This window comes from Hippocampus guttulatus, chromosome 14 (genome assembly GCF_054856545.1).
Source record: "Hippocampus guttulatus isolate MCC_2025c chromosome 14, RoL_Hgut_1.0, whole genome shotgun sequence".
NCBI lineage: Eukaryota > Metazoa > Chordata > Actinopteri > Syngnathiformes > Syngnathidae > Hippocampus > Hippocampus guttulatus.
Genome location: NC_141274.1, coordinates 11868493 through 11883148, shown reverse-complemented (window position 1 = coordinate 11883148; position 14656 = coordinate 11868493). Strand labels below are relative to the sequence as shown.

General features: G+C 41.2%; 1 protein-coding gene and 1 long non-coding RNA gene across 2 annotated transcripts; both read left to right on the top strand.

The window, feature by feature from the left end:
* Positions 1-5111: 5111 nt before the first annotated feature.
* Positions 5112-8049, top strand: LOC147195117 (ras-related protein Rap-2b-like). The gene has a single exon (XM_086129555.1). It carries the CDS (start codon positions 5426-5428, stop codon positions 5972-5974), a length of 549 nt encoding a protein of 182 aa, XP_085985681.1. The 5' UTR covers positions 5112-5425; the 3' UTR covers positions 5975-8049.
* Positions 8050-10552: 2503 nt separating this feature from the next.
* LOC147195116 (uncharacterized) lies at positions 10553-13456 on the top strand. The gene is made up of 3 exons (XR_015102872.1): positions 10553-10700; positions 11981-12078; positions 12741-13456. It is a non-coding gene; the product is annotated as an uncharacterized LOC147195116 (long non-coding RNA).
* Positions 13457-14656: the final 1200 nt, after the last annotated feature.

The following is a 14656-nucleotide window of genomic DNA, read 5'->3' as shown; positions in this document are numbered from 1 at the left end:
ATTCACTTCACCGGACGCGGAGAAGGTCAAAGAGTGACGTTGTGCGAGTCTAAAAGTACACCTCTGGTACGTCAGGCGACCAAGATTTCTTTTATTCCTTTTTGGTTTTTGTTTTAATTAATCAGCCATATTTCGTCGTTTACAAAAAAAGAAAGAAAAACTAACAAAAAAAAAAGACATGCACCTTGAATTTGAATCGAAACGAGAAAGGCACAGCCATTTTGAAACAGGAAATCTGCTAAGGCGATTGAGCACGTGCAGTATTGTGTGTGTGTGCGTGTGTGTGTGTGCGCGCGCGACTAGTCAAACTAGACTCGGATGGATGAATAAATGAGGGTTGTGGACATATGAATGTTGTGGGTAAACCAACATACCTGTGTACCTTGAAAGCACAGCCAGGCTTGCGCTTCTCACCTTGTCACGTGCCATGGAGGCCATACAGCTCAAACCAGAGTGTTGTCTCAGCAGTGTTATTTGTTTACCGAGGGTAAAATTGAAAAAAAAAAAACAACAACAACAAAAAAAAACCCAAATGTTGTATGGCTCTTACTATTGTTTAAGAAATGTTAATAATTTTAGAAGTGGGTTTTTGTGCTAATTTTTATGTTTTTAAATCTTTTAAGTATGACTTTTAAATGGAAACAAAATGTAGTTCCTCTTTTAATCGACTAGAGTGCTGTTTTGGTTGGGTTTTTTTTGCCCTCCCTTTGTCCTGTCGAGATTACGTTGTCGCTCAAGTCCATCGACTCTAAAGCCTCTTGAATAGGAGTGTGTTGCTTAAGCTGACTTGTTGTTACCTTGTCCTCTTTTAAAGAGTTGCTCTGTTCAAGAAACTCTGTCGAGCCGCGCGCTAATAGCAATGGAAGACAATAAGGTCTGTTCGGTCATTATAACAAAAACGACAACAAAAAAGTACACTTGAATGATTGTTTATCTGAGTAACATGTCACAGACAGCAGCGATTCCCAACACCAATGCCGGACGTGTCCATCCAAGTTTGCGCTTGTTTCGGAGCCTCGAACAAGACGAAAAAGGCTTGACTTCACAAACGAAAAGGAGTGTCGTTAAATCTTCTTCTCAAACACATTTTTTAAAGGTCTTAGAGCCACAAAAGATAAAATAAATATGATGGCCTGGCCGCACCACAATAACAAAAGGCTTGCCGAAATGGATCCAACCTAATCATTTGCAGCGGTCTTAAAAACATCAGTCTTGACATGACATAATTCACACCGGGAGGGAAGAGGCGGGAATATCTGACACGTCTTAGACAGTACGGCCTTCAGGAGATTTAATATGTTTGTCCTCAAGCTATTTCGACACTTCAATTTGGTTGATAATGTGTACAAACAGACTATGAAAAAAAAAATACTGACGTGACCATATTTGGGCATGCAGGGGTTCTCGCCCCACAAGCGACGATGCGAAAAATCCCTTGGTACACCACCAAACCAAAAAAATTGGTCTCAGTTTACTCACAAATTGACTTCTTGAGCGTAAATTCTGGGTCCGTTTAGTTCATTTTTTTATTGCTCTTCCTGTCACTATAGTTACACAAAGTAAATGCGAAAAGGTCCTTTTTTTTTTTTTTTAATAATTTCAGACTGATGAAGTCTCGCGGCCCACCCGATGATCTCTTACAACACAGTGTTGGGAATCACTGCCTCTAGCCAAAACACACACAAAGGGATTCAGACCCCCCCGCACCCCCTAGAAGGCTTAACTTCAAAATCGCAGGAGCCAAAAAAAGTCATTACAGCGTCTCTCGTCGAGGAATCATTTTGGTTCACGCGAGTTTGTGTTCGTACCGCAGTTGTGTTCATCTGACCGTTGTGTTGCCACAGAGGTGTGACCGCGCGTCTCTAGTGATTGTATCATACCTAACAAAGCCTTAGATGACCATGAATTGGGTCACGGCCCAAACTTGTCAATCACCATGCAGGTAAAGAACACCAATGATGTTTTCTAGTTATCTCACCATGCCGCTTGCGATACGTTTGTGCTTTCTCTCTCGGTGTAATGATTCTTCTCTTTGAAAATCCATTTAAGAGCTTTTATGTACTACTTAAGGATTTGAATCTATTTGAGATGCGTAGTTGTAGATTTTTTTTTTGGCCTTACTATATAACCATATTACTTGACAGCATCGATATAGCCGTTGTAGATTTTGAGGTTGTATGACATTCATAATTTTTTTCAAACCATTTATATATGATAACGTTTTAAATATTCACGTCATTCGTATAGCTGGATGTCTTTTTTTTTCCAGTTGGTGTTACATGATGTTTGTTTTGATATGTGCAACATGTGGAATTAGTTTTGCTGGGATCGCAGCAACAACCGTTTTCCATGTCGGCGTGTCAAGATCATGTTTGAATATATGTTGTATCAATCTATAGGTTGTCCATGTTTTAGGGTAAACATTGTTTTCTACTGTATCCATTTCAAAGAAAAAAAAATGTCATTTGGTTGGAAATATTTCTTAAATTTGCCCTGAATGTCAGGCCAAAATGAGCAGTTGAGATTTTGCGGTGTTTGGATATTATTATTGTTATTATTATTATTGTTTGTTTTTAAAAAAAAATTCGGGTGGGGGGGGGGGTGGCTGGCGTGAATCGGAGAGAAGACTTGCCCCTGCTGGTGAAGTCAGAAATGCTGCAGATGATGAGTTCTAACCTAAGGGACGAAGGTTGTGACTTTTTGCACTTCTGTATATAGTAAATAAACAGAGACAAATGTGTATCATATTGAGATTATTTTGAATAATGAAAAAAAGATCTATAATTATAAGAAATTTTGTTAGATTAATTTAAATTCATAAATTAGATGACCAGCTAAAATTGCTTGCAAAGAAGGGCACTAGTTTCTTGGCCGATGCATTTGGAGAAAGCTATGCGCTTTTTTGTCTTCTTTTATCAGTGGCTAGTTTTGCCTGGGAATGTTTTTTTTTGGGGGGGGGGGATAATGGTCCCCCTGTCCTGCTTAATCCACCCCTTTGAATGATCACATTATTTCATTTGTTGGCCACATCACTGCTCCCACAACTCTCACTTGATCCAGAAAAATAAGAAAACATTTTAAAAAATCTATATATTGTATTCCATTATGATTTGACTGCATGTAAAACCACGTAAACAAAAACATAGCAATGTAAGGAAAGTTTTTCACAATAATCCGTACAGTAGATAACATCCACAGTGGGGGGGGGAGAGAGAGAGAGAACACCTTTCCCCAAAAACTCATCTTACGCTTGTGTGATGAAATAGTTTCTGAGCAAATATGTTATTTCAAGAATACTGAAAATATGAGCACTCATCCAACCCGAATACTTTTTTCAGAGCCATATACGATATATATTTCCAGTCGACTCACAGCAAGTTGTGTTATGCTCTGCTCTCCAGACTGTGCGCTCAGCAGGTGAAGGCCGGCCACGCCAAATGCACATTTGGGCAAAGTCTTGAACATGAATGTAAAGCGGCTGCTGTATTGTTGCTACAGAACCAAAGCACCAGATTCTCAAAAAACGTTCATTCCGTCTCTTCCCTGCTGGGGGCACACACACACACACACACACACACATATGCCAATGCTTTTTGCCCGCTTTTTACTTGTAAGTGCAACTACCACTTATGTATTCGCTAACAGTTGCCACAAGATGATGTCTGATTTGTTTATGCACACTTGATTGTTGCCATAATTGACTCTTATCTGTCTGGATGAAAAAATAAATAAATAAGATTTGATTTGCTCATGCAACACGCGTGCTTCTTTCCTTTTTCGATGCGGGGGCAGCCTGTGCTCCGATGTCGGGCACATGTGAGCGGCATCACGCTGCCTTCGGGGGTGACCTGGTGACATTCATTCCGGAACAGCTCCATTGAGGCTCGTGTGTGACAGATGTGGAAGGGTACGCCGATGGTGCCCACGAGACCGCCGGTGTTGTTATCTGGGTCATGACTGAAAGTGACAAGAAATGAACCCACTGGTGTGAAACATGTTAAGCAGAATACAATAATTACTCCTCAATTCTATCTAATCTATTTAGGTGTTTCTTCAGCAATTGAACTGCACGCTCAATCGGATTCAGGGCTTGACTTGGCCATGGGTCATTGTCCATCTGCACTGTAAAGCGCTGTCCAATATGTTCTAAAGCATTTGGCCGAAGATGAGCGGATATTGCCCGAAACACTTTTTGTCCCTCCTTTTGTCAGCACTCCTGTCATCAATAAATACAAGCGAAATAGTTGCATTGGTCCACCTAGCCACAGACCAGCTCAGCAGCCAATTTCCCATTTTTATTTTCATTTCAAATCTATTGTGGTCGTGTTACAGCCAAAACATGAGAATTGTGGCCCAACTCCCAGAACTTAGGGACCTGAATGTAAGTAAAAACATCTTGTTTTGGAGCAAACAACTTGCTTGCTTTATTACCTCCCCAATTTTACCATTCAGACCCAGACGTCGAGTTCTCTCCAAGAAGCTGAATGATATGCAATGCACAGAGAGTGGCTTTTTTGCACCACGTCCGTGAAATTATATGCAAGAACAAAATACATTAAAAAAATGCAGAATGCCAATGAACACATTTTCTCACCTATCTATCACACTATTCCCACACACAGTCACACCTTAAAATCGAGTAATGATAAATAAATCCACTGTTTGCTCTCACAGGGTGTGAATTATTATCTCTCTTGCATGCTATGTACTGAGTGAATATGAATCTAAAATATACACGATCAATCAACATTATGATCCAGATGTTATATATATGAATTTTTTCCTCTCATAACCCAGAGACGGGTGCTACAGTCCAGACATGTCCGCAGCGGTGATGGGCATGTCTGGACAATGGTCCCGTGCCTGCACTGAAGTCAATAGTGGTGTGTGATCCTACATAGTTTAGCATCTCCGATACAACGTTTTTTAAAAAATTCTGTATCGTTAATATAGACACTGATACAAATACTTTTATATTATTACATTTTTATTATTTTATTCATTAATATTATGAAATTGCTAAATCGTGTTTTTATGATGTTTCCTGTTTTGTGCTTTCCACGTCTTTTGCTTGGTTCCCGGGGGTGACGTCGCCTTCAAGAAAGCGGAAGTGAGGCTGTGGGCTGTTGACGCGCTGAGGATATGGGCAGGAAATGCCATTCAAAGCGAGCAGAAGCGTGAAAGCTTCTCCGGCTCCTCAGCGCACTTGCACAATCGAGGTACCTCCGAAAATGCGCCTGTGTTGACGCCGCTGCCGCCAGCGTCCAGGGAGCGTCCACTCTCCCACGGGGTCGCGCGCTCGGTGTGATTCTCTCTTGCGAGTCCGGGCGAGGAGGCAGCCTTCCCGGCCTGCTCGCCTCGAAGGCTTCGTCGAGGGACACAAAAAGGAGGTATTTGGCTATTTCCCCTTTCTCTCCGTTTGGCCATGAGGGAATACAAAGTGGTTGTTTTGGGCTCGGGCGGAGTCGGGAAATCGGCTCTGACCGTTCAGTTCGTGACGGGCTCCTTCATCGAGAAGTACGACCCCACCATCGAAGACTTCTACCGGAAGGAGATTGAGGTGGACTCGTCCCCGTCCGTGTTGGAGATCCTGGACACGGCCGGCACCGAGCAATTCGCCTCCATGCGGGATCTGTACATCAAGAACGGACAGGGCTTCATCCTGGTCTACAGTCTGGTCAACCAGCAGAGTTTCCAGGATATCAAGCCCATGAGGGACCAGATCATCCGGGTGAAGCGGTACGAGAGGGTGCCCATGATCCTGGTGGGCAACAAAGTGGACCTGGAGGCCGAGAGAGAGGTGTCTTCTGGGGAAGGCAAGGCGCTGGCCCAGGACTGGAACTGCCCCTTTATGGAGACATCGGCCAAAAACAAAGGCTCTGTGGATGAACTGTTTGCAGAAATTGTCAGACAGATGAACTACTCCACTGTTCCGGCCGGAGGTGACCAGTGCTGTTCTTGTGTTTTGCTCTAAAAACAAAACAAAACAAAACACACAATCAGATAGTTGTGCTTTTTAAATCATGCCTTTTTACTTTTCAAGTATCTCTACTCACACTGTTGTCTTATGGTTTCGCACAAATGGACAAAAATCAGCGTTGAGGCTTCGCACAAGTGGATGAAAATCGGTGATGCGTAATGGTAAAGGTTACAAAGGGTGCACAATATTTTGGAAATATTAGTGGAAGCGTTCAATCGGTCATTTCATCGAAAGGCTTTTTTTTTCCCTCTTTTGTTTTAAATATCATCGCCCTCGTAAAATAACAGCCAAAGTCATATTTTGACAAATAAATATCGTTTTGCTTTAAACATCTCATCAAGTTGCCCTCCTGCTAAAATCGGCTACATCTTTGGTGAAACAGAATGTTCAATTTTACCCCAGAACTGAAATTATTAGTAAATATAATATCAAGGGAATTTAGTTCAGATTTTCATTTTTTCTGAAAAGATTGAAAACCTGACTTCGGCCATTAAATAAGCAAGGTGATGAACGTGTTTTTTTTTTCCAGGCAAACATACATTTTATAGCAGCATTTTTTTGTCAAATATAATTGTTATGGTTGTTTGTTTGTTTTTTTTGTTTTTTTTTAACAACAATAACCCCCAATGCGTTTCAGTGGGTGTCACTGATTTGTGGATTTCCATTATTCGTGGCCAGACGGGTTCCTATCACTGTAAATCAGATCCCGTATGTGTGTGCATTACAGCACCTGACATAATCCTCAACTTTTTGCTGGCAACAAAAAGCAGAAAAAAACCCGGAGGAAGTCTCATTGTCGAGATCACAAATTGAAAAAAATTACAAATCACGCTACTTGAAATGTGGATTATGCTCAAAATGTTTTCCTTAACTAGTGTGGCCCACCCCACAATCATTTGCAAACAGTAAAAATCCGCAAATAATTGACGCTGACTGATAATAGCCTTGATTTTTTTTTTTTTTTTTAATGGAATATTGAAAATCCCTTTTAAAAGCCAACCTTTTAAAGTTTCTGGATTATTTCCATGTATCCCTGTAAATTCTCATGGAAAGTTTGTAACTTAGAAAAGTCACAGAACTTTGCAACCTTAATAGTCTGGAAATGTGTTTACATGGTAAAGTACTTGAATGTTTTTTGGGATTTTTTTTTCTTCAAATATAGCTTTCTTTGTACAATATTGACACTTCTCTGAAAATGTGCCTCAGTGGGAATGTCTTATCGTGAAACCTAAGAAGACTTTTTATTTTTTCTTATGTACTGTTTTAATAATCTCTTGTGCTCAGTGGTGGAGTCAGTGTTATGTCGAGTCACTTTTAAGATAATTTTTAGGGGGCAGAAAATGGGGTGTGAAAGTCTGTAAGAGTCACTGGACTAGGGATGGGCATTTTGACATTTTGGGAAAATGTTTTCGTGAGCCCAATAACATAATTGCCATTTTTAAACGTTTTCGGAAAACAAACCAAAAAAAAAAAACTAATTCAACAAAGCAGAAGACTCCAGTTACCTTGACTTGACCTCTTGCCCAAGGTCAACAGCTCCAGCGCACCTGTGCTAGAGAAAATTGGATGAATGTGATTAAGTCAATCAACCAATCCACACAAATGAATTATGCTCATCCCTAGTGCAAATATTTCTATGGATTTCTCGGAAATGTGTTAACAGTGGAACTTGGATTTCGTGCACAAGGACCTTAAGTGCGTTGCTGTCGCTGCATGCGGTCCCGTCACGTCACGTTGACCGCATGTTAAGTGCCTTCCTTGTGACTGTGCCAAGTGACGAGCCCTCTTTCCTCTGCAGTGCGTCTCCATGGCAATCAGAACTTTTTGTTTGTTTGTTTGTTTGTTCCTTATTTTTTGAAGCAGTTAGTTTCCAAGTTTTCCCAATCAGGCCCAATGTCGAGGTACTGCGGCGAAGAAGCCTTGAAACGATGGTGTTCACTTGTTCAGTTTTTTCCTTGAAGATGTGATGAGAACTTTTTAATGTGATGATTTTACCTTTGGACAAAATCTGTGATGAACCTTGTCAGTTTTGAAACTTGTAATACAAAAAAAAAAAGGCATTTTATGTACCGATGAGTGTTTGTCTCACTGAATGCAAATGATACTCACTGGGTGATTTATTGGGTACAATTCAAGGCTAGCCACTGTGACAGCTTTGGTTTGTGGTATTAATATTTTATGTAGATTGTTTGAAAAAATATATATATATAAAAAAAAAGTGATCTCAAAATCAAACGCACGAGCCATATGAAAAGCCTACCGAGGGATGCACATGTACTGTGTGTCTGTACTCAGGCTGGAGGGAGGAAAAGCAAAACAAAACAGCACGTCAAGCAAAGCAAAATAAGCTATTTTGTGGTGAAAAGGTCTGGAAAGAAGTGGCATCAAAGGCTTTCACTTGTGGTGATTGGAGTACAACGATGCTAATGCTAATCGACCCGTCAAAATGTGTGCCATCAATAGAGAACATTGATTTTTTTTTTAATTATTTTTTTGTGATGTTCATAAACATGGAACACAGCAACAATTTGCCCGTACGAGCTTTAACGTCGCTGTAGGCACGGGTGTGTCATATCCACCTAATGTTTACATCGATGCTAATGACGGTGAAGCCGCTCAATTCCCAGAACGCGTTGCATGGCGCGATAGATTCAATTAATGACGTCACAAAGATGTTAATCCTTGTCATGTGTGCTTGGTTATATGTAAAATTGTGACATCCAGGTGAAGTCCTATGAAGGCATTAATGTAAACCTCATAAACATGCATATCTTTTCGAGAAAATGCATTTAATGGGTACGGTGACTGGTATCGGCTGCCGTTGTGAGTGTTCGATACCGATATCTGGGATCGCTAGTAACCCATCTCTACTTGATATAAACTGTGGCGCACCTTCGAATACGACGGCGCGAAATTTCGGGATTAGCCTAAAATGCACTAAAACGTAAATACCTAATGTTAACCGTAAGTTTATCCCGCCAGTTGTTTCTTTGATTTTCTCATGGCCTGCTCGATGCTGAAATCGGCCTTTAGCATTTGTGACATGAGAATTAATAAATTCCACCGCGTTCACTTTGTTTACAAGGCAAATAAATGAGCGAGGCCATCTTGGCTTGGCTCGTCCGCATCAAACAACCCTTCATGGACTGCTTTTCCAGGAAGTGTGTTTAGCCGAGGAGAGCCTCTTGATTCTTCCCGCCGCATGTTTTCTCGGCCGAGGAGCCCAAGGACAGAGAGGCCTCTTTGTTGCATCCGTGGCCACCGTCAATCGGCCTCACACGCAATCCGCCGACATCTCTGGCTAAGGCCTCCTCAAAGCGGCCGTTGGGTGTCTCCCCCTCGTTGCACAGACTGGAGGTCAGAGTGCCAGCGGCAATGAAAAGACACGCTTCGCACTGTGGAGAGAAAGCTCCGCTTCTCTCACTTCGCCAATGAAGCTTTTGTCCTCTTAACTGTCACCGTCGCCGCCGCCCCTTGTCAATGCTGCCGCTTGTCAAGACTATATGGATTCGTACTGCAGGTCAGCTGTGTTGTCAGACACGCACCAAATGTGAGCTGCGTTATTTTGAAGGGAGAAATGTTAGCCATAACAGGTCAAAAATAAACATCATATTGATTAACGCTAGTTTGAAACACTACCCGGGTTTAAAAGATGAATTTGAAACATTAACCCTGTTTTGAAACCTTACTTTCAACCCCTAACCTTAGTTTAACACCTTACTTTGAAACCCAAACCATAGTTAAAAAACAAAACAAATGTGAAACCCTAACCTGAGTTTGAAGCCCTACTTTGAAACTCAAACCTTAGTTAGAAACCTACTTTGAAAACCTAACCCTAATTTGAAACCCGACTTTGAAATCCTGACCGTAGTTTAAAACCCCAGTTTAAAACACAAACCTAATATGAAACCCTAACCCGAATTTGAAGCCCTACTTTGAAACCCTAACCCTGTATTTAAACCATACTTTGAAACGTTAAGTCTAGTTCAAAACCCAATTTTGAAATCCGAATCATAGTTTCAAACTCTAATTTGTAATCCTCATCGTAGTTTGAAACCCCAATCTGAAAGACTGTGGATGGCGGTTTTCCCCAAATCGATGCCCCTCAATCCCAGCCGATTGTGCCCATGAATACTCAATCGGGGTGCTGCGGATACCAGACCCCCACCACCACCGCCACTTGGCAAATACATTTCACAAAATAAATATCGTCCTCATCGCATACAGCAGGAATGTCAAAATCATTTTTGTTGTGGGCTACATTTGAGTTACCGTTTCCCTTGGAGGGCCGTGATGACTGAAACCATATGAAGTCAGGAGTAACAGTTTATTCACCTATTGTTTAAGTGACTGTAATGAGGGGTTTGGTAACAACAAAATGCTTACAGTATCACTCTTCTTTATTAGAAATGAGAATTTGAAATTTTGGTACAGATTTTAGCAAGTATCATTAAAGTTGACTTTTTTGATTTGCTTTTGCGGGCCACATCAAATGATGTGACGGGCCAGATCTGGCCCCCAGGCCTTGAGTTTGACACCGGTGGCATACAGGAAGTAGAGGGTGACGGAACACTTCCTGTGTTGCAACCAACTGTTAGTTCCTCTTCGGGTAGAATAAACTGCATTCATAATGTCAAATGTCGCTCTCTTTGCAGGACATAAACTGCAGGCCGTGTCTGGCAGGTAACTCCAAGTAGGATGAGCTTCCAAACATCTCGAAGTGAGTGACATGACCGTGGGAATGAACTTTGGGATTGTGAAAAAAAAAAAGACAGAAGAAGAAGGAGGACAAGTGTTGTGAGAAAAGGGTCGACCGAAGTTCATTGCGGTGGCTCTGTTGATTTGATTTGACTAGAGGCATCAGAAAGCGGGTCCCATGACTCCACCTCTGTGGTCACGGCTGCACAAGTGTCAACTGCCTGAGAAGGCAATGTGCAAAAAGATCACTTCAACCTCGCACCGCCTTCCAAAATACTGGATTTAACACCTGACACACATTGGCAGTTGTATACCCAAGTGGCCTCATTTTTAGTGGACAACGTTTTATATTTATCTCTTAAATCCTGGAAGGGTCTACGATTTTTCAATGTTCAGGTTTACAAAAGAAAAAAAAATGACTGCAAGGCTTTATGTGATACTTCATGAGATGTTAATGAGAAGCGTCCTATAGACGAATAAGTGGTATTAATAAATTCTTTTCTGCTACTGTAGGGTTTTTTCAAGCGCTACTGTTGCAACAAAAATCAAATGTACCAGGCCCAGGTCTGAACATTTCACAATCAGGCATTTCCTAATGAACTGGACGTATTTGTTGCTCAACAATCACATTTCAAAACAAATTTCCTTTTTTATGGCCAAACTGAATGAACTTCCAAACTCTCGTTTATCATAGTTGTGTTGATCAAATGAAATGTCGATTTTATGGATTTGTCATGTATTGCTGCTCTCCGACTTCTTTGCCTTATGCTGTGAAAGTTTGATGTAATGTCACATTTGGTCCACTAGAGGGCAGAAAGGTTCCGACCACAATTGCACCGTGTATGAAGTTTGAAACTCAGGTTCCGTTATTGTGCAATAAGTACAAAAATGAGACGCATTAAAATATTGGAATTGTGAAGAAATTAAAAAAAAGTATTAAATAAGTATTCAAAAAAAAGTTAAGTCTAATTCTGTAATTATTTAACGGTTTATCTTTCCCCAGTTAAATATGTACACGTATTGCACTTACACATGTCAAAGTAACCATATTTATATGCCATACAGGAGAAAATGAGCTGCACAAAATGTAGCTGCACAAAATGTGACATCATTTCTTAATCTGCTCTCAGGTAATTTTACCAGAGCAGATTAAGTGGATCAATTGCAACTTTTATTTGTGTGTGTGTGTGTGTTTTTTGTTTGTTTGTTTGTTTGTTTTTTAAATGCCAGTGCGCAACAACAGATGTATTCTGATATTTCGGACAAAAATATCCCTGTGGCTTTGCTTGGCTTTCCTCCCAGACGAGCACGCTTGTCTTCCTGGAGCCGCCATGGGGCTCATGCAGATTCCTCCTTTGCCTTCCTTTGTCCGTCAACTAAGAATAAAGGTGACCTCACAGGTATGGCCTACAGCTGGTAACATAGTAATGGCTGCTGCTGTGGTTGGTTGACATACTGTATTTCCTCTTATAGTGGTTGATCCCGATTGACAGAACTCATATAGTCGATGCCCGTCTGAGTGCATGTTGGCGAATGTACGTTTATTAGTGTCGGGCGGAACCCATGACGTTCCAATTGTTTCGTGCTAATAATCACCAATAGATGGCGGAGGAACACTAACAAGGCAAACAACTCAATGGAGAATATAATGAGAGACAGTAACAGTATGTACTGTAATAGTACTGGTACGTACTGTAACAAGTTTAATAGCAGAATTATTGATATGGTGGCTTTCAAAACTATATTAAAGTGCTTCACAGTACAGTAAAACCATCAGGAAGTCCAACCATTTTGTCAAGCGTAATGAACAGAGCATCTCAAAAGTCTTTCGTTTTTCACATTTTATTTCCGCCATTATTCCTACAGATGTGAGCCAATGTGGTGATTAAAACTGCACAACAAAATAAAATAACACCAACGCCATTATCGAGTTTGTTGCCACACCACTTTTACATTTGCTGGAATTTCCAGGCTACATTCTTGCTAAGCATATGGAAGATGATCCAAAAAGTGTCCTGTCGGCCTGAAGGGGAATGATCCATGCCTACTGTATGTATTTCAGGATAGCTCTCGCAAAGGTGGGGGGCGCGCAAGCTGGACTGCTACTGTCACACTTCCATCCAGTTTACCAGGCAAGGGGGGAGTAGAAAGGAGCGACCAATGCTCACACTCCAGAATCCCTCCAGCTGTCCTCTAGGAAGCTTTGCAGCCAGTGGAGCTTAAGAGGAGCTTTTTTTTCCATGTGCTTGCATCCAGACGTTGTACCAATATGTTCTACAGGTACTACACAACAATGTGCATGCCTTGATGAAATCCAAATGTGTTTCATGTGCATACAATACAAGTTTTTCCACTTCATATTTTGAATACAGTCATTTCCTGTATAATTTGCATGATTTATGAACTACCAGAAATACGGCTTAGAGTTGAACATGGCTCTTAAATTCCAAACGCCTCCATTATATTCTGATGAGCAAGGGTCTTTCTTTATAATTCCCCTATAGTATATATCGATGTAAAAGAATCCAATGCTGTACTACGAAAAGCGCAAGAATTTGAATAAGAAACGAGGTAGCCAGTATAACCTTTTTCCAGGCCATTTATGCTAAGCTAACTAGTGTCGCATCAAATGATTGTTTTTGTGTTTAGTTTGCTCTCAGTTCTCTGTCTTCATTATCGTTAAAACTGTACAGACCATCTATTTTATGAACCGGTTTATCGCACCCTACTAAATCCTACCCTCGGAGCATTTAGGCTGCACTGCAACCGCTTTACAAATTAAAGAAGCAATAAAGTCAACATGCCCAAAGCCCAGACTCAGCCTGTGAGTCATTAATCATGAAGTACACCAAGTGTATTTTATCAATCGTCACTATAGGTGGTGCGGTTAGCTCTGCCTGTAGGGATAATTGGCCGCCTATGCTATTCAGTCGGTGTCTTTATAAAGCCGTCACATTGCCCTAAATGGCTTTTATGCCACAATAAAGACACGAGATGCATCGTAAGAGTGCTAATGGGATGGATTCTTAAAGCCCTCTGTCTACTGAAAACATAAATGTCTTGAAAATTTGACATGCCACATAGAAGAGTGATTTCAACCGCCCTGCCAAACTTGGATGGTTTTTAAAAATCACCAAAGGTGTAAAATGAGGCTTCAAAAGTGTGAAAAATCAAGTCATCTTTCTACTATCATGTTGGACTTCTCTTGCACTGTATTTTAATGGGGGGTGGGGGTGGGGGGTGACCTATGAACATCATTTTAAATGAGCTTAAGCTCAGCTACATGAAATGTTTTGCGCTCAACTTGTTATCTAATGTTTGTATTTGGTGAAAACATTGGCAGCACCAACTAAGCTTCCTGACCAGATGTTCCTCACAGTGTGAGACAGAAGGTCAGGTCAACCCGGGTTTTAATCGAAACAGTGATGCCCAGAGTACACACAGCATCGTATCTACAGACTCGCTACGTTTGTGACGATTGCGTTTCAGCCACAAAATTGACATAACTCCATCATAGGGTCTCACTGGAGCAATTAAAGCAGAGAACTTAGCCGCTAGGTGAATGTCTCTTACCTCCGGGGACTCCAGACAAGAACGAAACGTCACGTTCTATTTGATGATTTTGACTGACACACTTTGAAATGGGATCAACGTTGAGGGGCGTTGTTAGCCCCGGAGGCGCGAGTGGCATTTAGGATGATGGCTTGTCACAGGAAGACATGAGCTTTGTGATCGGGGGACTAAATGCTCTCTCCCTTGGGTCAGTATAAGCACTGAACTAAAACAAAGAGTAGACACCCTTCTTCCACAAAAGAGTTTCCGTTATTTAGTTATCAGCAGGAGAACATGAGTCGGTTTCACCAAAAATCACCGGTTTATGACAAAAAAAAGTTGAGAAAACGAACTTTTAGTGAAGAGAAACATGTCAGTTAGAACACTGTCTCGGACGCTCATAGTTTTTGCATTTGTGTCTCCAAC

What these genes read in the sequence shown, in the direction of transcription:
- LOC147195117 (XM_086129555.1), top strand. Translation starts at nt 5,426, where the DNA reads ATGAGGGAATACAAAGTGGTTGTTTTGGGCTCGGGCGGAGTCGGGAAA.